This window comes from Quercus suber, unplaced genomic scaffold, assembly GCF_002906115.3.
Source record: "Quercus suber isolate HL8 unplaced genomic scaffold, Cork oak 2.0 scaffold_616, whole genome shotgun sequence".
Classification (NCBI taxonomy): domain Eukaryota; kingdom Viridiplantae; phylum Streptophyta; class Magnoliopsida; order Fagales; family Fagaceae; genus Quercus; species Quercus suber.
The window spans coordinates 402975-429573 of record NW_027070059.1 but is presented as its reverse complement, the minus strand read 5'-3'; the positions used below and the strand labels follow the sequence as shown (position 1 = coordinate 429573).

Sequence of the window (26599 nt, the reverse complement as noted above, 5' to 3'; positions counted from 1 at the left end):
TAGTTTCCCCATAGGCTTGAGTCCGAGGACCATGCAGTGCCTTGGTTCTGTCTAACTCTTTCATTTCTCTGTAAGGAGGGGTTTGTCCTTGGGTCGGATTATGATCTTACACGTGGCGTTGATCTCGCCTCCAGCTCGAGCCCCCATCTTTTTTACTTACGAAGCGTCCCTTGGCCGTTCGTGTTTCGCGCTTGACGCTTCGGTGCGCGAGACACTCCTTCATTAATGTCCTCGTGAATTAACATAAGTCCAACGGTCTACGGCCCCCTTGGAATTTGGTAGCTTCATTATTAGCCCTGCTGGTAACTCTCTTTTCGAATTCTGCGTGGATTAATTGTCACCAACCTTCATCCTCTATATAAGGCTTTCCGGGGGGATGGTTTCTCCATACTCCATGAACCTCCCAACACAAACAGAAAGAACACACCCTTTCAGCTCCCCAAGCCCCTTTAATAACCCCGCCGGAATTGTGACCGGAGTTGGTAGCCATGGGGCGGCTTTTGGCGGGTGTGAGGACATCCGTGCCAAGAGCCATTGTGGCCGTAGCCCTCACTGGGCTTCTGGTGCGGCAGAGTCTAGGCGTAACCCCGATGGCGCCATACACAGTGGCCCGGAGGGATGTCGTTGAAGTACCTAACGTCTCTCCCCAGAGCGCACCCCCTACGGAGGAGACGCGCGAACCTATGTCATGGCTGGTGCCCGGGTGTTGCCGTCTCCAACAGCCAACGCTCGTGAGGAGTGGAGAGAATCAAGGGAACATCACAGGGGAAGGCATCCCGGTGCCCCTGCATCTGCTCCTCGCTTTGTTCAAGCTCCGCCGCACCGAGAAAGGAGTTGTTGGTGGCCTTGAAACAAGCTGGCCCTCCCCCTTCCCTGCTTTTATTGTCAAGTTCTCCTATTCTCTTGATGCCAACAAAAGCACGGGTTGACACTTCCCTCTAGCTAGTTTTAGGACGGGTCCACCTGGGCCTCTAATTGTAGAACTAGCTGGTAGGAATAGTTTTAAAGCACGCCTGCCTGAGCCTCTGATTGTAATTTGTAACTTTTCTTTTTATGAAATAATATCAAGCTTTCTTTCTTTGCTGTTGAATCTTCCGTCTCGAACTTTTATCTTTCTGCAGTGTGTGTGTGTGTGTGTTTTTTTTTTTTTTTTTTTTTTTGCATCACCACCAATCTTTCGTAGAACGATTACTTAGAACCATCGCCTGTTGCGCCGGCCGGTGCACTAATCCTCCCCACAGACGGCGCCAATTGTAGGGTCAGTTTTTGTAGCTCTAGCCCAAAGGATATGGGTTAAAGGCCCAACGAACCCAGAACAATGAATTTGTAGAGAGTGGATCGAAGGTTTAGGCGCTAGCCGGCGTTCACGAAGCATGAACTCCTTTCTCTTTTATTGAAAAAAATACTTAGAACAGTTTACAACTGGGGGATGCTCCTCGGCCCATGGCCGAGGAGGCTTTTCTCCCTCTCACCCCCCAGAAAAACCCCCCTTTACATTTTGCTCACATTTCTTATATATCCCCATCTTCTTCCTCCTGTTGATCATCTATTGGCTTTCCCCCTAACCGCCTATCCCATCAAAGGTCGTATCCGTGCTTGAGTGGTTCGCCTTGATCGATGTCGCCCTGGCAAGGGGTTACATCCCCATTAATGCGGCCAGAGGGGTTAGGTGAACGTATTCAATGCCGAGGTGACGGTTCACCCAGAGCTTGCCCTTCTCCGTACCGAGGTCTCGGACAACCGAGGATAGGGTCACCCTCGGACCCATCGTGCGTCCTCGGCGTGGGCCATTTGGGCCTGGGTTGAAGTGAGCCTTGGCTAATCGATTTTCTGGCCCCACATATATATATATATATATATATATCTATTGTGACACTTCAATTTAGACCTAATATATATATATATATATCTTAAACCAAATAAAAATAAATAATATTTTAAACGGAATCAAGAAATAATAGATAATTCGTCTAAATAAATTTATAAAAGTAGATATATAAAACATTAAAATGACTTTTTTTCTTCAAATTTGGAGGAGAAAATAGAGATGTTGGAGATGCTTTAACCCTATATTTGGAATAGTGTAAATGTTGTTAAGTGACATAGTAACGTCATGTAACTCAAATAAATAAATATATATATATATATATATATATCCATGACACATCTATGATTTTCTTTGTGTGAGTTTGGATTAAATTCTTTCTTTTTAACTTTTTAGTTTATTTGCTAAGTATAATTCTTCGAAACTTCATAAATACATTGTATTCTTGCCATGTTTCCATAAAATAAATAAATTTTAAGCAAAAGCTAATCCATACGCATATCCATATTTCATACCTACCAGTACCAATTGAAAGATTTTTATACTATACTAGAAGATTCGGTGAGACGTCATATATCTAGCAAGACTAGCATACTACATAATCACTAGTACACTGTACACAAAATTGATAGGAAATTGATAATACCTTTTAGTCTCATGCAAGTACTTCCTAACACATAGCTGGCTATTCACCAAAAAATAAATAAAATTCATATAGCTGACCTTTCAACTGCGATCATATTTGCTATCGTTTAGCTAAAAAATTAAAGCTTTTTTCTTCTTTAATTTAATCGTTTTGCCAAGTCCCCACTTCAGTTATTAATTTTAAAGGCTGTGCCCATAGTATCTTAATTTATTTGGAGCATTTCAATGGAATTGGGAAAAAACTTTTTCCATATTATCAATTTGTATATATAAGAAAGAATGATACATTTTTTTTTTCTCAATAAACTTGTTTGATTTTTATGCAGCAAACTGGTAGACCCTACTGCATGAAGATATAATAAGCGAGCGAGCTCTTCCAAAAGCAGGCAGGCACGAGCATAATCCATGAGTTGGTGTCAACGCCCCCACCAATACATCCACATTTGTCTTGTACACACACTAATCTTTGCTAAATAAACCTAAATAGTCAATGAGAGGCAACGAAAAGCCAAACCATGAGAAAGCGAACACAACAATCACAAACAAAGAATTGAGCCAAACATCAACTACCTCCACCACTTCTTAACATACAGAAATTTACAGCTTATAACAATAATGTAACATCAAATGAGCATTTCAAGATAGAAAATTCAACTAGACCCACAAAACCTATAACAATAAAGGTTGAATAAGTTTAAAAAAAAAAAATTAAAATGTAAAAGTTTTGGAAAGGGTCCAACAACAACTTGTCGCCATATTGGTCTATCCATCAATCCCAATCCCAAGAGAAATGGTCGGCTGCTTAAAAAAGATACCCAATCTCGAATCTCTTTCTCCACCACTATCTATATTGAAGAAAAAAAAAAAGACCAAAGTAGGACTAAGAACTTCGGCCATGTTTCTGGGTTTTCATCATAGCCCACCACCCAAAGTCCCAAACTCAAGTTTCTTGAGACTAGGATGAAAAAAAAAAAAAAAAAAAAAAAAAAAAAAAAAAAAAAAAAAAAAAAAAAAAAAGAAAAAAGAAAGAAAGAAGTAATGGTAGGGTATGGGAAGAAATATGGAAACAATTTTCCCACCCAGACATTTTCAATTTGAAATCAAAAGATTCACACCTAAGACTAGTTTGACCTTGAAAAGCTTGAAGTAAATTTTCCTTTTTCCTTGGTTGCCTGCCATTGTAGAAAGTTGGAGTGGACACCACAATGCTTGTCCTATAGCTGGCAAAGTATCCACTAAGATCTTCTACCCTTTTAACAGTTTTTGTTCTTTTCACTCAATTCCCCGACCTCTTCTTGTCTTTGCAATATTCACTCCCAGAAGTAAAAGCTGCTATTGAATTACTTTTCTTTTTCCTTTCATCATTTTTTTTTTTTTAAATTTCAATTATATTTTTCACCTGCATTTCAGAAACAGATTATTATTATTGAAAATTTGGAAAATGGAAAAGTCTATATGAATTGCGTAAAAGTTAGGAAGAAAGACATGAAAATTACAACAAATAAGAAAAGCATGAGTATTTGAAGAGTTCAAACTTGAAAATTTAACATAAAAGGCACAATATGAGGTTGAATCTTGTAACACAAGTAAAGAACTATTCAAGGCAAAACTTTCCCTTGTTTTCAAACAAAACAGTTCAACATTTTTTAACGGCTTAAGTTTTTAGAACATGTAATTTATTAGACACATTGGAGATGTAAGAACAATTTAGAGACTTTATATGGTAAAAATATTGTGAGTGCCAATTGCCCTTACCTGTACAGACATATGTGATTCTATAGGCCAAAGCCCGAAGAGCATAGTAGTAAATTGTGTTCAAATAGTCAAACCATGCTACCATATGGGAAAAACCCTTTTTCAGGACTACGGAGCACCTTTATTAGACACCCTGATGATTTGAGTATCAACCAAATGACCAAAACATCCTTTTTCTCAACTATTTTTTAGATATACCGTTTCAAATGAAATACCACTCATCTTATTTCAAGAGTAGTGTCGGTAGACTGACAACAGGGGGGTCATAGATCCCCACATCATTTATATTTATATTTGATGTTCCTTACACTTTTTATTAAACAAACAAAACAACAAAAAATGGTGGTCATGAAGTTTGGTCTAATGAAAAGCAAAGGAAAAAATGACAAAATGAACCCACCAGGATACAGAAAACTGATGATATCAAAATCTGCTGGTGATTAGAATAGTCTATTATTACAAACCTTACACATTTGAACAGTATTGCAAAGAAGATAAGGCATCACAAAAAAATTGAAGTTCTAAATTCGTACAATATATTAATGTGTTCATTTGCAGTTAGGTGACATTAGTTTTTGAAGATAGAGACCTTTGAAAGTTGGAAAGGTAGATTTTGCAGGTAATGGTAAAACGGTACACTGCCATTGAATTATGTCATTATAACCAGACTCTTTTGGCATATATGCATTGAAGCCAAAGTACATGAATTTTTATGAGTTATGAGGTAGTTAAGTGGCATTTCTACTATTATTTTTTTTTTAAAGTGGCATTTCTCTACTGTATTAATTATTTTAAGATAAACTCTGTGCAGAATGATCATTTTAATTCTATTATGGTCCACTATAATGCTTCCTTTGAAATTGATGTAAAAGAATGAAACTTATTAAAATGTAGCATTAGGGGAGTGCTTACCTTTTCTTTTGGTTGGTTTTAATATTGCTAGTAGTAAACTAGGTGGGTTTTGGTGTAGCTTGTTTGAAAGCTACAGTGGGAGCTATTCTGCAACTCCTCCTCTCATGCTCCAACACTAGTTCTCCAGCAAACCAGTCAAGCTTCTCGAAATTACTTTGCTCTCCAAGCCTCTTGCCTCCAAAGAGCACTGACTCAACATTCTTCTGCTTTAGCATCTCCTCTGCCAGTCCTATGAGCATCTTTACATTGCTGGGACTTGGGTCTGTATCCACATTAAGCCCACACCGTCCCTCGCTTAGCCCATTTGCCTGTCAAACCACATTTATTAGAAAGATGTGCTTCAATTAGACGATATACCATCCAACTAATAGCTATATTAAAACAAAAATTCTCGATTGATGATTGAGTTATAACTACTTTGAATGCAAGAAAGTGAAATCAGAACTTAGTAGACCCACTCGATAGAACATACACTCTAGAATTCAATGACCCAAGCATATAGGTTTCAGGACCATAAAAACTTGTTCCCACCATAAAGAAAGATGTGTATGTCCTCATAAAATCAAAAGCACAAACAGCAATAAATTAAATACATAGTAATATCATACCACCAATTTCATACTCCACCTAGAACTTAGTTGCATAATTGATTTGGACCAAAATATTAATCACCAAAAAATATGAAGGAGAGAACCACATTACTCCACCTACACCTCTAGCATAAACTATTTGGGCTAGAACCAATTTGGGAGGGTGCATTGTTATTGAACTAAATAAGTGATAGTTGACACCTCTATTTGGGGGGAGGGACCTAATGGAGCTCCAATTTCCTCTCAAAGTGACACTGTAATACTATATTGCATGTGCCAGAAACTTGTTAACTACTAATAACAAGTCTGCTTGATTCATTGAATACCTTCATGGAAAAAGACCAATTAGAGGAAACCCTCCTCTCATTTCTGCAGAATCTAGTGGCTTGGCATTTAGGTAGTATAAAATAGCAAAACAAGAACCCAAGTGACAAAGTCCATGCACATTGACAGCGCATGGCTGGCCCATATCATAATAAGCAAGTGATGTATGGAAATTTGTCTGATGTTTCCCTTTAGAGAGCCTATGAGTGTCTAATAATCTGAATAGCAAATTATGACCACTCAGATGTCTCTCACTCCCTAGTAAATCCAAACCCCAGCTCTCCAGCCATTCCCATCCACTTTCAGGCAAAATAATCCATACAAAAGACCACTTGCTATGTTTCATTCGGTTAAATTTGGTACCAAAAAATTAACACTAGTGGTAGTAACAAAATTTTATGGTTACCAACATAAAATGAAATTCATAGGGAATAAAATAGAGTTTGATATTAAGGAATAAAGTTGGGAACTCCCCTAGCTTAAATAACTATTGTACTATACAATTATGCTTTTAAAGAACTCAAAGAAATCTTGTTAAATACAATTAAAAGTTCAAAGAATGTTATCATCTTGACCAAAAACTGCAAACAAGACTAATTAAATCCCTTAAATCAAAAGCCAAAACAAACCGAATTTCTCGGACAAACAATCCAGCAACTTTAGGGTCAATGCTTAAAAGTAACTGACACTTAGACCAGAAGACAGTGAATTTAAAGTAAAGGACTCTGGCTAAAACTGCAGGGTTTAACCCAAAACCCCAAAAAAAAACCAGTGCCAATTCCAAACCCACCATCACGTGCAACCCAACACCCAAAAAACAAACCCACACAGGTCCCCCCCCCCGCCCCCATTGCTCCCACCAAATTGGTCACTAAAATCTGAGCCCCATTGTACCGCATGGGTTGCAATGGCCTCATTATCCGAGGCCAAACGAGCAACATTAATTGCATGAACCCAAACTCCGGCGCACGTTAGCCTATATTCTGTATATGTATATACATACGTTTATGTGTATATCACTATCACCATGAAAGAACAAAATTCTACTACTCCTTACCAGCCTGGCCAACACTGTCACACACACCAAAAATCTAAACCAATTATATCATCTCTAAGCTCATAATAATGTAATGTCATAATCTAATGTCATGTAAGGTAAACGTTTTGGCTATGTTTTTTTTGTTGAAAAAAAATAATTACATGACAGTGTACACAATTTCATAAACTGGTTGACTTGTGCAATTGTTTGTTGTGTGCGGAGAGTTTTTTTTTTTTTTTTAAATAAAGTTTTTACCTGAATGCGCACGTAACTAGTACTTCGACACTGGCCAAAGGCCATGGCTACGGACTGGTCCACCAAGTCGGCCGAGCCGTCCCCACAGATCCGAGCCATGGGTCGAGCCCACTCCTTGGCCCTCCAATTCTTGATCTGATCATAATCATAGTTAGTCTCCACCAACTGACCCGTTCCAATAGAGAGAACCAAAAGGTCCTCCACGCCTCGCACGAATGGGAACTCTTGTTTGTTATGTAGCACGTGCGTAATCGCCGCACCGGCCGGGTTGCTCATAGCTAAGGCGCCGTCGACCGCCACGCACTTGGTTTGACCGTCGACGGACCGCATTTGGACCGGTTCGAACACCCCCGGTTCTGCTGACGTGGCACGACACACCTCCCAGAGCCTGAAGTCGAAGCTATCTGTCTCGAGCGCGTCGGCTCTGGAAAACAGAAACGGCGCCGTACTGGACAAGTCGTAGCAAGGGATTAAAACCGGTTTCAGCGTGTCTTTCAGCGTTAAACTCCGGTTCTGGTCTGCGAAAGCTTCTTTCACCGCCTTTTCTAAACCGGCTGTAGCTGAACCGGTAGAACTAGACGAGCCGCCTCTAATTAGCCGACGGAAAAAACCGCCGCCGGTATTAGAACTAGAGCCAGGGGAAGGGCGGTAAAATCGCTTTCCTTGTTCAGCGAGGAAGCGCCACGTGTCCTCCGCCTTGAAAATCGGTCGGTTCTGGTCTTTTGTAGCGAAGAGCATCGCGGTGAAAATGCCACCGACGCCGGAGCCGGCTGCGACGTCGAAGTAATCGGCGATTCTGGCGTCTGGATTGCCGGATTTCAACTTGAGCGCGTGTTCCAAATAGGCCAAGGCTTTACCCGAGAGAATGCCTCGCATGCCTCCTCCGTCGATGCTCAGAATGCATATTTTGCCTCTCTGGTTCTTGATCGCCGAAACGCCGTTATCGACCATCGTCGGTTGCGGTTGAGCTTGAGGCTGAGTTTCCGGCTTGGACTCGGCTGCCGGAGCGATCTGCTTGGGGATCCAAAGCTTCTGGTCGTCGTAGCCGAACAGAAACTTCGTCTCTAGAATAGAGAAGATTTCGTAGCTCAGCTTGTCGGTGTCGATGCTCGGTTCTTGCATTTCCGATTGATTCGAATCCATTGAAGAAACAAATAAAAAGCTCTGGGCTCTGTGTTGTTCTGTTCGGTGTTTGGATGAACCTAATAAAGCCTCAGTTTAATTTGTTTTTCTTTTTCTTTTCTTTTTTTGGCTTTGCATGCCCACCTGGATACCTTAAAAAGAAATTCTCAGTCTAAAAATCAAAAACCTTCTCCAAACATGCCTGAACGAAACGAGCTTTTATCGCAGCTCAATTCGGCAACAACATATAGCCCCTTGAAATTCACGCCCACGACCATCAGTATATTTTTTTGTTGGACCAAAAAAAATAAACTCTCAGAGAAACACTCCAAAATTCTCAACTTTAAAAACGTAAACCCCTTCGTCAATTAGAACTTTCTATAATATACCACATCACTTTTATATTGACAAGCAACGCTCAATCTCCAAACGACAGCGTTTGAAATAAAAAAAATAAATAAATAAATAACAAAGAAAGAGAAAAACAAAGTAAAAGCCAGAGGAGGAGGCAAAGAACTGAGTCAGCTGCAGAGCATGTCTGTTTTATATGTAAAAGGCGCTACTCTCTATATATGTGGCCACCTTAACTACACAACAATACTCAGTTCGGTTCAAACTAACGGGGCACCGACGGTTGTACAGACCCGGGTCAAATCCGTTTTTCCCCTGATTCATCAGACGGTTAATTTTTCATTTCACCCCCCCCTTCTGTTATGTCCGTGATCAACGGTCAATTACCGCAATTTTCCTTTTTTTTTTTTTATCTTTCATCTCTCCCGCGTCTTTGTCGTTACGCGTGGGACCTACTTAGTAGCGCCAGTCGGCGAAGGAGTGGAGACCCACTAAATTTGTGTTTGTTTTTTTTTTTTTAATTTATTTTTTTGAGACGAATTTGCCCTTGAGGGTGGGGTCCAGTGTAGTATACGTGCTGACGGGTACAGTGGGTCTATGTTAGGTCATTACCTGATACAGTGGGCTTTGTTTTTATTTTGTTTTTTGTTTTGGCCGATTAGAGGACTCTTTCAAATGACGGTGAATTTTAACTGTAAATCCGTAAACGTGAATAGTACGGGATTAGGATTTTTTTTTTTTTTTTTTTTATTGTGTAGTTTTTTCCTTCTTCTTCTTTTTTTTTTTTTTTTTTTTTTTGGCTGAATTGTAATTTAAGATTCTTAATTGTTCTTGCATTGACATTTGAAAAAAGAAAACTAAAAAACAAACTTCACCTTTTAAATTTAGGAGAATTGTCATTTTAGTTGTAATTTGAGATTCTTAATTGTTCTTGCATTGAAATTTGAAAAAGAAAACTAAAAAACAAATTACACCTTTTAAATTTAGGTCCATCAATAATTTTAGTTGTAATTTAAGATTCTTAATTGTTCTTGCATTGAAATTTAAATAAATAAAAAATAGAAAACAAATTACACCTTTTAAATTTAGGTCAATTGTCATTTTAGTCTATGAAATTTTTTTTTGGTCATTTTTAATCCTTAAAATTTAAACTTTTTATCAAATTGGTTACTATGTTCATTGTCCTTAAGTTTAGTACCACATATGAAAATAGTACATATGAAACTAGTGTCCAATATATAAAGTACAGTTGACAGGATAAATAATTTAATAAATTAATGATTAAGAACTAAAATGACAAAAGTGTTTTATAATTTTTTTATAAATATGATAGTATTCAACTGTTAAGCGTCCGCTCCATAATAATTATTATTAATTTAAAGTTTTAAAAGTTTAAAATATACGGTTTCAATCAATTTTAAAAGGAAATCTTTCGTCATTAATTTTTTTTTTTTTGTTGATACCCTTTTTAAGTAATTTTTTATTGTTCAATTTTGATGTTGTTAATGAAAATTTTTACCTTTAAGGAACTTGACCAATGAAAATGAAAAATTTAAAATGATTTTAATATTTTGTTTCTGCATGCTAGTATTATTATGTTTTTAGTAAAAGATGAATTTTATAACATTAAACAAAAACTTAATTACAGAGTTGAAGAAAAAAGCTGGAAAACTTGTGGAAATGTTAAGGGTCCGTTTGGTTTGTGTTTTCAAATAACATTTTTTAGTTTTTAAACTGCATTTCACGCATTTCAACACACTTTTTCACCCACACGTATTTCAAAAAATCACAAACAACAATTTTCAAACTACTCTACCAAACACCCCCTAAAAGTTGCTTTCTTTAATGCATCACACATTACCACCAATTAAATGAAATTCTTCTTATTTTAACTTATGGAGTTCTACGCAATCAATAAAACTTTAATTGAGCTAAGGACATAGACTTATAGAGTGCACTGTACGAACTCCGTAAATCAATTTACTCTGACCTTCACATATTACTAAGTTTTATTTCTTTTTGTACATGTGGCCGTCAATGTTTTTCGTTGCCTGCTTCTTTTAAGAACTTTACGTAAAGGACTTGTCCAAGACTCTAAAATACATAACTGTACTTGAACGGGAGAAAGAATATTATTACACTATTAACTTTGTAATTTACTTTTCACCTACTGATAGTACAAGCTTATTCAAAATATTAAAGACTCAGATAAGCGTAAATTGGTGATATGTAAATTATCAATGGTAAAATACAAAAAATCATGATTAATTTTGAGGTTTGGGTTAATAACATGAGTTATCAAGAATTTTTAAATATACCTAATATACTTTCTTAGTATAAATGGCAATTAGCACCATTTGAAAGTTTCATGGTTCTCACATCATTTGCTTCATTTCAACAATTTATCTTGATTGTAAAGGTCTCGCAATTACTATATTGTAGCAATTATATGTGTATGGGTAGTCATTAATAAATAAATAATAGTAAGAGATGAAGAAAAAAGCAAGATGAACATAGAGATTTTCAAATTCTATTAAATGACATTTGTGCCAAATGAGCAAATTGAATACTTTTAAATTGTTTTGATAGTTCATAGTAGACATGAGCCCAAATCCTAAGGGTAGTCTTTGTATTTTACTCAATTATCATTAAATTATACATAAAGCTTTTTATGTTACTGGATGATATAATGTGCTCTGCTAAATAACACCGCTACTATTTTTTTAAAAGACTAGAAATTACCGGAAAAATCTAACACAATAAACCTAAATAACTGTACGTCTGTACCTGATTTTTGTCCTTAATGCTATTAACTTATTTTTTTTTTTTTCGTGTAATATTCATTTATACATGTCAGATTATGAAATTGTATATTAATGTAATTTACCTTATTAATTATAAGACTAGAAAGACAATTTGAGAGGGAAAGAGCATCATTCGTACAATCGTTCTAGAAGAAAAAAAAAATGTGAGAAGCAACTCGCAAATGCCAAAAAATTGCACTTTTACTTCATATCTCATCTTCTGTGATTGGAAAGGTCAAGTGAACTGTTTCATTCAACATTTTTACTAGCTATTAACAAGAATTAGCGTTGTATGAAGCATGTTTATTAAAATACTTTAAAAGAGAAAGATTATATTTGCAATTAATTTTTCAAAAGAAGTTCCTGATAGATATTGTTGTCAAGGGTTTTATAGTTGAATTGACACTTTTTCATGCACAAAATACTTGAAATTTTACTAAAAAATGGTTCGAGTGACAGGATTAATGGTATATTATAACTATCTTAAAAAAAAAAAAAAAACACTCCTTGTAGATGTCTACAAACCCTATATCGGATATATGTTTCCTCTCTTACAGTGGTCTCACCAATTGTGAGAGAGCGAGAGGGGAGGCATATACATGCCTTCTCTTACAAAATGTTTTAATACTAGTGTTTGTAGTGGCTAGTGGGATCCACCAACTGAGAGAGAGAGGAGAGGCATATATCATACCTTCTCTAACCAAGTGTTTTAATACTAGTATTTGTATTACTCTATTTAAAGTCATGTCGTGTTTCACGTTTTGAGTTTAAGGACATGATAATGATGTAATTTAATTCGTTGATGAGGTCCAAAGCAAAAGTCATTACATGATGAGAGGCTGAGAGGACATCTCTTTTGCGACTTGTTTGTTGGAAGGAACTTTTAGTAGATACCAAAGGAATAATTTTTCCTCCTATAGGTTTCTACCATGTAACATTAATTCCTTGTATCATGCCTTATGTTTTGGATTAAGGAAATTCTATTGATGTAGATTATTTTATTATAGGTTTCATAAAGAAAATTTCAGAGAAAGAGAAACCATCTATTTTGGGGAAAAATAGAAAGACGACTTGCCTTACTTTGCTCAACAATTAGCATGATAAGGTTGAATACTTTTTTGGGTATTTTGGCTAAGATCATATGTAGTTTTTGTTCTTATCTGCTTATTATGGTGAAATTAATCTCATTCTCAAAAAAATTGGTGAAATTAATCTAATACCTATCCTAACCTCACCCACCCTTCATCACTTAAACTAAAAGTCAAAGATTTTTTCTACTTTATCTTCATAATATTTTCACAACAAATTCTAAATTGAAGTAATTCCAGTGATGAGTTCAAGTTAGAACGTAACAACTTACCATTTAGTTTATTATGGTAAAATTAATCTAATACTTATCCTAACCTATCCCACCCTTCACTAGTTAAAGCTAAAAATCCAAAGATATATTTTTTTTTTTTTACTATAAATGCTATGTCCACAACATTTTCACAACAAATTCTAAATAATAGGTAGTTACTCGCTATTATGATGGACAAAAAGTAATTCTAGTGGTGGATTTAAGTTAGAACGTAATAATTTACTATTTAAAATTTGTAATGAAAGTGTTGTCAACATGACATTTTTTCTACTTTTATGTTTCAAGGGTCAATAAATTAAAGCTATATAGAGTTCCGTATTTTAAAAGTTAGAGTTCGTTTGTTTATGACTTTTTTTTGTCCGATTTAGAAAATAAGTCAAAGTTATACTAGGGGGCATTTGATTTCACCTTTTTTTTTTTTTTTGAGAAAATAATTTCACTAGTTCTTTGTTGAAAGGAATTGTGGTAATTGATATGTGAGAAGAAAGTAGAAAGTCCTCATGGAAGCCAACTGACAAGTAACTGTCAATGCTATAAGCCTGTAATTACCACCAAATATAAAAATGGTCAAGCTGATTAGCTAAAGACTCTAATCAAAAGGCATCTGTTGGACCAATACAAAGAAATTTAGATGAGGTTGGGACTCAAAATACTTGGATTTTGTGTGGAGTGATAGACAGGTGACTATCAGTCTATCACTAAAATACACATAATTATGTCATTTGTCACAAACTTGAGCCCACTTTTTGTTAAGTAATGGGATGGAATCGATAGATAGAGAAAGGCATGTTGCCAAACTATAGTTTGATGTTTACAAGCTCAATTATTTTGAATTTTTTTCGTCACTATTCATTATAGCCCTTCTTTTGGTCATCCAATTACTCAATTTTGTAGTTTTAAAGAAAGGAAGAAAACGAATATAATGAGGAGAAAACAAAAAAGGAAGTCTAAAAAGCAACAATGCACTAAAGCCTAAATGTGCTTATCATGGAATTACTCAATTTGTTAAAGAAAATTTGATGCCCCAAGTTGAGATTGAAATTGACTGAAAGACCCGTGAGTGGCGCTCATCATTTTAGGTTCACACGCTCTTCTTTATGGAAATTTAGATTATTGGAGAATGGAGATAGTCACATAATCCAATTCCAAGATGCAAGAAATTTGTCTATCTCTTCCGTGAACCAAATCAATATGCTCATAATTTTTTAGGCTAAAGATGGACGTACTATATATGATAGTTATTCTTCTTAGTTATGATTATCCCACTAGTACTAGGTGATTGTTTTACTTAATCCATATCTTTACACTTACCTTTTACCTCTTTCTTTCTCTCTCTCCAAAACAAAATTCCTATTATTGCCATTAACAAATGTTAGCAATAGATAGGAATGGTTTTGTTGTCTAATGCACTTTTTCCTTTGTTTTAGGAGAAATCTTGGATTTTTTTATGCACAAAGTGCTTAGAAATTTAGGGGAGAAAATATTCAAAGTTCAAACTGCGAGGTTAGCAGTATATTGTAACAATTTCAAAAAAATAAAAAAATAAAAAGTTTTAGGAGAGAGTTTATTTAATTAGTTCAACACGATACAATTTATAGGGTAAAAAAATCTTCTACTTATCTTTTAGAAAAAACATTTTCTATTACTTAAGAATAATGCTAGAGATACAAATTATTTTACAAAATTTTTTACAAACTACTGATGTGGTGAGTGATTATAGGTAAATGAAAAAGTGATATTAATAGTAAGTTTAGATGAAAACCAATAAAAGATTAGCTACATCAACATTTTGTAAAAATATTATAAAATAGTTTGTGACTGTAGCATTACTCGTTACTTGAAAAAACAGAGAAGGAAAGATAATAATAGCAGATGAAATGGCATCTTCATCATTGAGATATACTATTGTAGTATTGTTCTCTCTGTCTTTGGCAATTATCTTTCATTGAGTTGCTCAAATTATATTGGAGAGATTTTATACCAAAGAAGGTGACAATGGCATTACAGTACTGAGAATCTGAGATACTATTCTAATCAATTCCTAGACCCCCACAAAACAAAAACAAGTAAATCTAGTCCGTTACTGTAACAGTACCACAGAAACAATGTTTGAAAACAATAAAAAAAAATAAAGAAACACAAGCACACATTGAATTTGAAAGAGAAGTAGCACGTGTGGGTGTGTTAATGTGTTTTGGCTTGTTGTGAGCAGAGAATGGAAAACCACTCTGCTATGAGGGTGTATTTATTCATTGAAGGAGACACAGAAAAACAAGCCCATTGAGGGTTTTAGATAGACTCAGATCTCTCTGGGTTTCTCTTCAATAACTCTGCAATTATCTGCTTCTTTCAACCACATATGTTGCAATATTGCATGTGTCAGTCTGGTTTTTTTTTTTTTTTTTTTTTCCTTTCTTTCACAACTCTTCAAATGGTTTTCCTCTCCTCTATCATTGATTGGTCCTTTTCACATTTATCTCTATCCCATTCCCGTATTCACCGACCTACCTTATTTTGTTGAGACTTATTGGCTATTGAAAGCTAAGACATTTTGAATACCCGACACATTTGTTTCCTTAATTTGTTGTGATTATCTTTTTATCGTCTCTGGGTCTCACAAATATTTTATTGAAACAAACACTGAAAAAAATGCATGGTTGATTCGACAAATACCAAAAATGGCAACTTTATCCAATTCGAAATTTGATTCAATTTGGGGCAATTGTAATTTAAAGATGGAAAATTCAGCTCCCCACAAAAAGTTAAAAGATGAAACATCAGCCAAGATGAGCCAGTCTAGCTAGGGTTTGTTAATTGTCACAGTCGAGGTATATTTTCTTTGATATAATGGGTGTCAGTCAAATCAATCGTAAAAGAACCCATACCTTATTTATGTCAAGGTTTAATTCGTTTGCATAAGGAAATGTTGTTTGTACATATCTTATCTGTCCATACTTTTTTTTTTTTTTTTTTGAGTATGTACAATAATTAGTAGGAGAGAAGAATTTAATCACAAATTCTCTTCTGTGAAAGAATAAACAATATCATTAAACAACACTCTTAAATCTTAATATCACATCCATTCAACTAATAGATGTGATAAGTGAATATGATATAAACTATACAAATGGATGATATATAGTATACAGTAAGAAGCAGACAAATAACACATTTTATAGGTGAACAAACATGCATGTAGCTTCCCAAACCCTAGTTGTTTTATCTAAAAAGACTTGAGTAACAAAGTAAGCTTGTTAGGAAACCAAGTAAAGTTAAGGTGATTTTTTTTTTTAATTTTAAAGGCAAAATGTGTTTCAATAAAGGATGAACCACCTCTACTAATATGCCTATCAAAATCGAAGAACAAATTTACAAACAGTAAACCACACAACTACATGTGCATTCCTTGTTCCAAATCTATCCCTTTCCAAGCTTGTTGAACCTACTACGATCCTATCAACACTCAAGAGTAAGAGATTCAGCTCATCTGCCATATTCGTTGGAGCCACTAATTTGGGAGTGGTACTTTTTTATCTTTATCTTTTTAAATTTTATATAAGTATTTGAAAATAGTACTTAATTACTATGGAGACAACATTATCTACGGCTATAATCAATGCACTGGATGCTCGTCATTAGCCAGAGTCCACAACTCTGTCAGTGCCGGCTCAAGCCTACGCAACTTAGGCCTAGGCCTAAGGCCCCACAACAAATAAAAAACTTCCCTACTAAAAAAAGGCTCCATCTCCCTTAATAAAAAGCTCAAAATTTTATAAAAATATAACATTTTTTAAATAATTGGTACTCTTTTTTAAGAGCGATGCTAAAAATGCCATAAATTTTATTATAGATTTAACTGACATTTCACCAATCATATAAAAAAGTAATTCAAACACAAATATATTAAGTTGTTGAAATTCATCAATTACAGTCATAATCACATTTATTGTGAATATTTTGTAGTATTTTTAGCCTTTTTCTTTTTCATTTCTAACATGGCTTTAAAAATAGGAGACCAATAAAAATTTAACCCAATCGAAACCCTAAGATGTTTCAAATAAAATGCTACAAATGTGATAAATCACCAATAATGACTAATTTCCTATTAAGCCACACACCAAATAATATCTATCTATCTCTTTCTCTTAAAAAGAATATATAAAATTAAAATTTAGATTACAACTGTACTTAATTATGCATAGTCATACATCCAAGTTAAAGTAAGTTCCTTTTGATTCAACTATAATATTCAATCTTCTATTTGAATTAACCTTAGTTGAGCTAGTATTATTCAATTTCTACATTTACATCAAATTAATCTTAATTTAATTAGTATTATATAATTTTATTTATTTAATGTTTACATATAAAAGCCCCATATAAAATTTTTGCCTTAGGCCCCAAATTTGTTGGGCCGGCCCTGAACTCTGTCTGTATGAATATAAATACAAGATGCCTCTTGACTTATTATCAAGGAAGCAAACTAAAACACAAACTCTTATTATTATCTTTTTTAATTACCATAGATTTATAGGAATTCACTAATAATGGCCCATCATGAACTCGAGTCCTTTGCGTAATATGACCAATGTCTTTATCGAACTAGGCCCATCGAGAGATTGTGATCTCTGCTTTTTGAGATCAGTAGGAATTGTTGTGGCCCAGATCATGTTCGAGCATTTTTTTTTACAACGTCCTTAAGCTCAACTCTATTTCCCTTTCAGGCGAAGTCTATAATGTGCTTCAAGAAAAAAAGTCTATAATGGAAACGAGGTCCATAAACTATGTTTTTCTAACATGACCCAATTTTTGACGAGCTAGGCCCAATGGGAGATTGTGATCTCTATTTTTGAGATCGGCTTGGAATTGTTGTGGCCCAGCTTAAGTTGTCTTTCTGCTTTCGTTGCGGCCTTTTTGGTTGGGAAGGTCCCAGCACACCTCCAGGCACTAGGCGGTTGACATTTTGACAATGTTATACTTATACATGTGATGTTTAATTTTTATTTGACAATAATTGACATGGTCATAGATCAAATTGTAGATTTTTAAAAAAAAATTATGTATCGTATCATATTGTGTCTTGTAAGATATACAGATATTTAATAAAATTTATATATAAAAAAACTCTTTTTATGTTTTCTTTCAGACCTTTGTTACCTTTCCTTCTTAATCTTGTTATATATATACATATATAAAAGGTGTATATTCAATATAAATTTGAAATTCTTCTAAAAAAAATTGAAATATATTTAATTAGTGACTAATTTAATCATCATTTTTGTTGCTCTTAGTTATTCGGCTCAAATGCATATTATGACGTTTCAAAGCATCCACAGCAGTGGACATAAAAATTTAGCTATTTGATATCACAAAAAGTTATTTTATCTATTTTACCTACACACATGCTACAGTAGTGGATCTATTTTAACTTTCAACACAATAAAATAATATAAATATCACAATAAAATAAGATATATACTACAATAAAATAATATATCTATTATAAACATCATACACACACACACACACACACACACACACACAACCATAGTGTGAACACAAATATATATATATATATATATTTTACCTTTGAGCTACAGTGCACATCTATCTTTAGATGTGCACTGTAGCAATGAAGCTGTTGAGGTTCAAAATTGATCACAGTCTAAGGCCCAAAGAAATAGCACATTGGGCCCGTTTCATGAAAAATAAAGCTATAGAAATTAAGAAAATAAGTGGGGCTAGGCTCATGTAATGAAGAAGGATGCACTATGGACGAAGGTTATTCTGAAAAAATATTGCTCACGAGCAAGAATGATGTCCAAAAATCCTGATAAGCTTCCATGTTCCTCTATGTGGACTGCTATCAAGGCGGGGTTTCCTATTTTTGAAAAAGGGGTTTGTTGGAATGCTGGTACCAACTCAAAGCTTCATTTTTGGTAAAGTAAATGGATGAAAGGGGGCTCAGTTAGGGAGCTGATTGAAGGTCCACTCACAAAAATTTATCCAAAATTAACAGTTGCAAATGTTTTTCAAGAAGGCAGATGGTGTTGGGAGAAACTTTCCTTTAAACTGCCAAAGGAAGTGGTGGAAAAATCCTAGTTGTACCTATGCAAATGTTTGGTGAGAAAGAGGACACACTAGTTTGGAAACTTTCCCGGATGGGGAATTTAGTGCTGCTTCGGCTTATGATCTGGCAAGAAATGAAGAAACAAGGCCCAGCGCCTTCTCCGGAGATTGGTTGTGGAAAATTGACACCATACCAAAAATCCAATATTTCATATGGCTTTGCTATCACAGCAGTGTACCGGTGCGGAAAACTCTTGCTGACAGAGGCATTACCTACCACACAACATGCCCTCTTTGCCAAAATCATGAAGAATCCATCAGCCACCTCTTAAGAGATTGCTCCTTTGCGCTTAAATTTTGGAAGGGTTTAGGTACGCCCCAGATTTTCTCTAACTTTCTTCACTTGAATCTGCTGGACTGGATCAAGCAAAACTGTTTATGCAGCAACCAAATTCTTGCTAACGGCTTTTCTTGGAATATTCAATTTCCGTTTGCTATCTGGTGCTTATGGAGGCATAGAAATAATGTAGTTTTTGAAAATGCCCCTGTTAATCCCAACCTACACTTGATGTGTATCCAGCTAGCACGTGAATTCTTCTATTGTGTGAGCAAGAGACAAAAAATTAAGAACTATTCTATCAACCCGAACTGCTGGAACAAACCAGACCAAGGGTGGTTCAAGTTGAACTCTGATGGGGCGTCGCAGGGAAATCCGGGACGTGCTGGTGGAGGTGGTCTCATTCGTGACCATGATGGGAAGTGGGTTAAGGGGTTTATGAGGAATATCGGGCAGGCTACAAGTGTGGCTACTGAATTTTGGGCCTTGAGGGATGGGCTAATGCTTGCGGCTCAACTTGGCATTAACCACCTGCATGTTGAATTAGATGCCCAAGTTGTTGTAAATCTTGTGCTGTCTAAGAAAGTTATTAATAACTCATGTGCTGCTCTGCTCAATGATTGCAGGTACCTCCTGGAGCAATTCCAGCATGTCAAGGTCACCCATGTGTTTAGGGAGGCGAATAGATGCACCGATAATCTTGCTAGAGTAGGCTATTCTTTTCCTGGAAATTTTGTTGTACTTAATGCTCCACCCAATGACAGTCTATGTAACATTTTAAATGTGGATGCTGATGGTTTGTATACTCTAAGGCTCTCAGCCAGAACATCGCCTTTTATGGCTAGTTAATTTTAATGCAGATTCCCCTTAACCAAAAAAAAAAAAAAGAAAAAAAAGAAAAGAAAGAAGAAAGGGGCAAGAGGCCCAAAGACCCATGGAAGAACAGAGTACATAAAACAAGAGAAAGGCCCAACCGGCCAGGACCAATAAACGAAAAAGAACCCAATAAGAAGAGCTGGGCCAGGATCCCGAAAGTTACCAGAGTTCGGGGATCTTTGGGATGCGCAAAGTAAGGTTGAAGCAAATTCAAAAAAGGGATAAAAGACAAAGAGCATGTGGGTCTCATGCTCCAGACACACAATGGGATCAGAAAGTACGAAGCAAAACGCAAGAGCTGAGCCTCAAGGAACCAACGGTGAGAAAACCATAAAAAAAAAGAGGCAACTGGGAGGAGCTTTCAACACGGCAGTGAAGATTCCAACTATTTGGGGAAAAACGACAAGGACGGAGTGCAACCAAAAGTTGGGAGAAAGGGCCAAATGGCTGAAGTTCAGTGAACGGAGGGGACCTCGAAATGGAAAACCAGCTAGGGGCTTTCCGCTTGGTCGCACCAAAAAACAAGAAGCTATGAGAAGAAAAGGAAACGAGTAGCCTCTAAGCAAGACTGGCACATCACGAACTCTGAGAGCAAAAGGGGGAAATCACTGGTACCCCGGAACCCTAGAGCTGCGCTATAAAAGGAGAGGGGAATTCATGCTGAAAAGGGGGAGATTTCGATCAACTAATTTCTTTATTCAGAGATTCATTGCCTTTTTTTTTTTTTTTTTGGTTTCCTAAAAGACACTCATTGCTATTTTTTTTTTTCTGGGTTTCTAAGAAAGATATAAAAGCCGTAGAAAGAGCTTTGTAAAACTAAGGAATAGACAGAGGAACCGCTCCCGGTATCCCAGAGACAGCCACTACAGCACATGCTCGGATTCAAAAACTTCAAACTTTGCAAGTCTTGGAAGCTTGAGTAGCTATCAAAGTCTGCAATTTTTGAGCTTAGTTGAACCTTGTATTACGTCTTAGTGAGCACTATAATCATAACTAAGGAAAAATTAATAAAATGCCTCTCACTAATTTGAGGACCCCTAACTTTTTCTTATACTATATTTATTTGATTGTGCATTTCTTTGCTGTTAAACTATCATTCAATACAACTATTTTCATTTGTTAGTGTATTTGTGTTGTAGGAAGCTTGCTTTGTGTACCACCTGATTCTCAAACAACCTTTTAGTTGCGGTAAATCAGGCCCAGTCCACCAAGAATAATTATTTGGCCTAGGATCTTTGGGCCACTGTGTTGAGAAAAAAGGCACTCTCACAGAAGCTAAAAAAAAAACTTTTAGCTCCACAACTATATGGTTGATTTTTGTGTTTTGGTGGAGCTAAAATAGCTATATAACTATTTACCTCCACTGCTACAAGTGCTCTTAGTTACCACAAAATTTACAATGCCATCCTCCTAAGAAGATTTAACCAGCTAAATATTTTTAAACAGTTCGCATGGTGTGCCTGTTTCTCATCAAAATTAATTTACTAACATGGACATTAAAAAAAAGAAGTACATCATGTGTGTCAAACAAAACAATACCCTCCTATCAAAAACAAAACAATACCCATATTGTAAGAGCTAAACCCAATCCTTTCCAATGTACAAACTTAAAACCAAAAGCGCAAACAAATATATCCTTCTTAATAAACACACCCACAGAAAAGAAGGAAAAAAATAGAAAAGAAAAAGAGAGAGAGAGAGAGAGAGAGAGAGAGAGAGAGAAATATCTTGTGTGGCCCCGTAGCTCCTTTGCCTTTGCTTGCTTCTCTTGACAGCCTCTTGTGGACTAAACCAAACATAGGAATCACTTCCAAGATATTTGGGTGCCTGAAACTTAAGCTACATTCATTTCTTCCTCTCTCTCTCTCTCTCTCTCTCTCTCTCCATCATGGATTCACAGTGTATGCCTTCATCTCCCTCTCTACATCCCAAAATCCACAGAAATGCAATACTAAATCCATCATGGGAAGCAAGTCATCTAAGGAAAACAACAATTTGCTTCAAATCCAGGATGTATGATACATGTAAAACTCCCTCATTTTACTTACATTGGTTCCATCACTTTCAATTTCATTGTTATATTAGGACTAATGACTTCTATTTCTTCCTAGCAGCAGTTACTACACTTGCTTCTGCCTCCATAAGCAAGAGCAAAATTCATTCTTTAAGAGGAAACCTAATGCTAGAAAGGCAAAGAAATATTTCTCACAATTGAGAGAAGAACCTAGCAAGTTAGCTAAGAAGAAGGGAACTATTGCTGGCGCTGTTGCTCTCATTATAGGAACTAGTATTGGCTCAGGGATACTTGCACTCCCAAAGAAAGCTTCCCCTGCAGTACTCTCATTACCTTTCTCCTACTTTGAGTTATGGATTTTTAGTAATATAAGGAAATTAAGTACTCACTATTTGGCTCTTAGCAAGTATTGAGGGTCAGGAAAAAAAATACTTAAACTATCATTTGATGAGTGATATGAAAGAGAAACATTCTAAAGAGTGGTTCTCTTTCTTTAATATCTTTGTGAAAACTACTTAGAACCAGTAGTACAAAAGAACATGTCAATTAGGACAGTAACTGAGAGGTTTGCTTTAGATAGAATAGAATGAAAGAAAAGAATACTCGTGGCTGACACTGACTAGCATGTTGAGAATTCATAGCCGAAAAATTGAGATTAAGAATTGGTTGTTGTTGTTGTGGTGGTGTTTCTTAGAACCGAATGAAAGGTTATGTTTGAGGATGCTAATTAGCACTCTTTTATCTTGCAGGGACTGGTTCCAAGTTCAATAACAATGATAATATGTTGGGCATTTCTTCTAATTGAAGCACTTTTACTTGTTGAAGTCAATGTGGCTCTACGGAAGAAGAAAAGAAAAAATGAGGAAGAGGATGAACTGGAGGTCATTTCTATTAGGACCATGGCCCAAGAAACACTAGGAGAGTGGGGTGGAACTCTAGCCACTGTGACCTATGTATTCTTGGGCTACACTTCCATGATTGCCTATAGTTCCAAGTCCGGCGATATCCTTTTCCATTTGATCAATCTTCCGGCCTCAATTTCAGGCATTTTCTTCACTTCGGTCTTCACCATGCTCATCTCCATTGGTGGGACTCGTGCCACTGATCAAGTCAACCAGTGGCTAACTACTTCCATGATAGGTATTTATTACAATGTACTACATATTATTTGTGCTATATTTCAGATGATGTAAATTGGATTTAGTAAGTGCATTGTGCGGGCATGTATTGAGTCTCACATCACCGACATCGGGTTATCAGGTCAAATTGAGTCATATAAGTGATTAAAAGGAACTTCAATTATAACTTTAGTACTCTTTTTATGGTATAGCGCAAATGTGCCTAGTGGTTTCTTAGATCGTGACCTACAATTGTGTGTGTTTGTATGTGTGACCTGAAATCTTGAGTTCTGCATGATACAATTGAGTCAGATATGTAGTAAAATCTTGATCTACATGAGTACTAACAATGTACTGAAACTGATCCTCAGGTCTGCTTCTAGCAATTGAGGTGTTAGCAGTTGTCTCTGGAGGGTGGGCTGGATTGGGGGGAAGTGGTAACTGGGGAAAAGTTCCAGCTACAATTCCTGTCATTATTTTTTCCTTGGTATATCATGATCTTGCACCTGGTAAAAAAGATAACATTCCTAGAGTTTCACTTGGTTTAATTTACCAATGAAAGTGATTGTTCCCTTGTTCATTAGAATTGTTTTTATGGCAGTTCTTTGTGCTTATTTGGGTGGTGATCTTACACGCATAAGGACTTCAGTCTTGCTTGGTAGTCTTGTTCCATTGCTGGCATTGCTTGTTTGGGATGCAGTAGCACTTGGCCTCTCAGCACAGTCCGACCAAGTTGTTGACCCTGTTGAATTGCTCATGAGGTCTCTCTGAAGACTCTATTACCTTCAAGTTAACCCTTTCAATAGAACAGAATTCCGTGTTAAAAGTATCTGAAAGATTTCATGTTCCAAATGTGATTATTAGTTACTTGACAAATGACTAATTCTATTTCTAAATTCTAACTACGCAATGGATGGAGTTCAAGCTAACATTCCCTTTTGAGGAACATTTTTAACTTTCTTTCTTGGAAAATATCTCTTAAAAACATCACCTATATTTCCAAACTCTCTCAAAAAAAAAAAAATAATAATAATAATTCCAAAAGGTTTTTGAACTATCAATAGAGATGGAAAATTGGACATATAGGTGATGTTTTTTAAGTTTGCAAATTATCTATATCGATCTCGACATGCATAGCACTTTTGAAGATTTTGACATTATCTTTTTTCAACTCCAGCTATGTCTCATGATCTTCTCTGTATTAATCTCTGAGTTTAGATTTATCAATAACATCAAATACCCCAAGCTCACTTGTTCCCTCTTTGTTCAGGGTGAAATGGAGTGGTGTTTCAATTATGGTTGAGGCCTTCTCTCTTTTGGCGGTTGGGACATCACTAATTGGCACACTCTTGAGCTTCTTCGAGTTTTTTAAGGAGCAACTTAATAACTTCACATGGCAATTTCCCTCAACACAACTACCACAAGTAGCCTTCATACCCTTAGTTAGGGAAAAACTTATGTGCAATTCTTTATATGCATAACTTAAGTTTCTAATTAAATTCAAACACCTGGATGCATTGAAAAAGGTCTGTTTGTTTTAGCAATGATGTTTTCTAGAAAATGAGTCATTTTCCACGAAGCATTTTCTATAAAACTATCTCATTTTCCAATGTTTGGTAGCAACTTTAAATGAGTTAAAAAACAACCTCCTAACTTCTCTTATTTAGCTTGCTGTGAGATAAAGTTGTTTTCCAAAAAAATTTAATGGAAAACAATCTTTAAAAATAAGTCATACTTTTTATATTGACCAAATATAGTTTTCCTTTAACTCATCTTTTTTTATGCTACCAAACACTGGAAAACATGGAAAATATCTTTAAACAATGTTTTTCATCAAAACAAACGGAGCTTATACTGCATTGTTCAATGTAGAAATATGTTTGAATTTAATCAAAGAAACTAAGGTATGACACTCAAGAAATCGTAAGTTAATTATCGTAAGTTAATTCTTGAGTGATAAGTTACTCTATTCCCTATTTCACATATTAACAACACAAACCACTAAAACTGAGATGCTGTGTATAAATATAGCAGGGAAACAAGCTTTTTGGACTGAGAAAATGGTGGGGAAGGAATAAAAGCCTCACAGCAATGACAATGGCTGTCACTCCAGCTCTTTTTGTGTCATCTACTGTTCCAGATGCATTCTCAGCTGCTACTGACATTGCTGTAAGTATAGAGAGGAGGAAATCAAATAGAAAATCTTAGTTGCAATGACCGATGTTTAGAATCATGGTTAGATTTTTACTATTTCTGATTTAATGTGGAATAGGGGGGCTACTGTATGACAATTCTTTATGGAGTTCTTCCACCGGCAATGGCGTGGGCAATGCTTAACAGAGAAGCTGAGGATCCTGAACAAAAGGCATTTTCAAAAGCTAGACCTTTACTCCTAGGAGTAGGGCTATTTGCATGTTGTATAGTGATAGAGCAAGTCTTGCAGGATATCCTATTATTTGGCTCCTAGTGAGATCAACTTCTGGAAACATGATGCAAATAAATTCTCTAAAGCTCCTGCAATTCTGCTTCCTCAAGAATAAAATATCAAATTCCTTGCATTGCTATCCATTCTTCAACACTGAATTTCATAAATTTGATACATGATAGTCTCTTCCCCATTAACTATTTCACCAAACATTATTTTTATTAGTGGCCAAAGCCATCAAAAATGTTACAATAATCACATCTGAGCCAATAAACTATTAGAAGTACATTCCATGAGTGCAAATAGCACTACTACTCAGAATCATATAGCATTGAGCACTGATAAAATAATAGCACATAGTGAATTGCTTATTTTAAAAGGTACATAATCAACTCATAAACATCATAAATATATCTGCCTTAGGAAATACACACAATTTTACTGCCGCCAAACGAATTCCAAATGTAAAGTATGGAAAAAGCGAGAACATCCAAGCACCCACCAAGCATATCCAGGAGTTTAGTTCTTCACAGTGGTCACCTGCTTCAGAAGCATCTGTACGACATCATAGGATATCCTTGCAGCCTCTGTCTTCAGGTGATGGATCTTTGTCTCTGTTTCTTGTTCAAGCCGCTTCACATTAGCACCTGAATCCCCACTACTCTGTTTGACAATACATGAAAAAAATTCCAATTACCACATCAATAACACTTAAACAGAACCACAGATGGGCATTAGAATTCTAGAGTTCACCCACATCATACAAACAATCCAGAGA

At 35.8% G+C, this 26599-nt stretch overlaps 2 protein-coding genes across 6 annotated transcripts; one reads left to right on the top strand and one right to left on the bottom strand.

Moving 5' to 3' along the window:
• Positions 1 to 2696: 2696 nt before the first annotated feature.
• On the bottom strand, positions 2697 to 9021 carry LOC112000032 (patatin-like protein 6). 5 transcript variants are annotated; one of them, XR_010625698.1, is made up of 4 exons: positions 7346 to 9021; positions 5138 to 5445; positions 3586 to 3869; positions 2697 to 2949 (listed from the first exon to the last, which is right to left on the bottom strand). XR_010625698.1 is itself a non-coding variant. In XM_024032134.2 (2 exons), the coding sequence occupies exons 1-2, from the start codon at positions 8486 to 8488 to the stop codon at positions 5176 to 5178; spliced, it is 1413 nt and encodes a 470-aa protein (XP_023887902.1). In that variant the 5' UTR covers positions 8489 to 9021; the 3' UTR covers positions 5137 to 5175. The 5 variants fall into 5 exon arrangements, 1 of the variants encoding a protein (XP_023887902.1); XR_010625699.1 differs by having other exon boundaries at positions 3602 to 3869; XR_002881675.2 differs by lacking the exon at positions 2697 to 2949 and adding an exon at positions 3021 to 3425.
• Positions 9022 to 21962: 12941 nt separating this feature from the next.
• Positions 21963 to 25882, top strand: LOC112000036 (uncharacterized). Its single transcript, XM_065765223.1, has 8 exons — positions 21963 to 22277; positions 22379 to 22598; positions 23028 to 23418; positions 23768 to 23905; positions 23998 to 24157; positions 24667 to 24820; positions 25431 to 25565; positions 25669 to 25882. Exons 1-8 carry the CDS (start codon positions 22153 to 22155, stop codon positions 25861 to 25863), a joined length of 1518 nt encoding a protein of 505 aa, XP_065621295.1. The 5' UTR covers positions 21963 to 22152; the 3' UTR covers positions 25864 to 25882.
• The last annotated feature ends 717 nt before the right edge of the window (positions 25883 to 26599 follow it).

What these genes read in the sequence shown, in the direction of transcription:
- LOC112000032 (XM_024032134.2), bottom strand. Translation starts at nt 8,488, where the DNA reads ATGGATTCGAATCAATCGGAAATGCAAGAACCGAGCATCGACACCGAC. An exon ending in CTAGTTACGTGCGCATTCAG is followed by an intron (nt 5,446 to 7,345) that starts GTAAAAACTTTA and finishes GTGGTTTGACAG; the next exon opens with GCAAATGGGCTAAGCGAGGG.
- LOC112000036 (XM_065765223.1), top strand. Translation starts at nt 22,153, where the DNA reads ATGGATTCACAGTGTATGCCTTCATCTCCCTCTCTACATCCCAAAATC. An exon ending in ATATCATGATCTTGCACCTG is followed by an intron (nt 23,906 to 23,997) that starts GTAAAAAAGATA and finishes TTTTTATGGCAG; the next exon opens with TTCTTTGTGCTTATTTGGGT. An exon ending in CCTGTTGAATTGCTCATGAG is followed by an intron (nt 24,158 to 24,666) that starts GTCTCTCTGAAG and finishes CTCTTTGTTCAG; the next exon opens with GGTGAAATGGAGTGGTGTTT.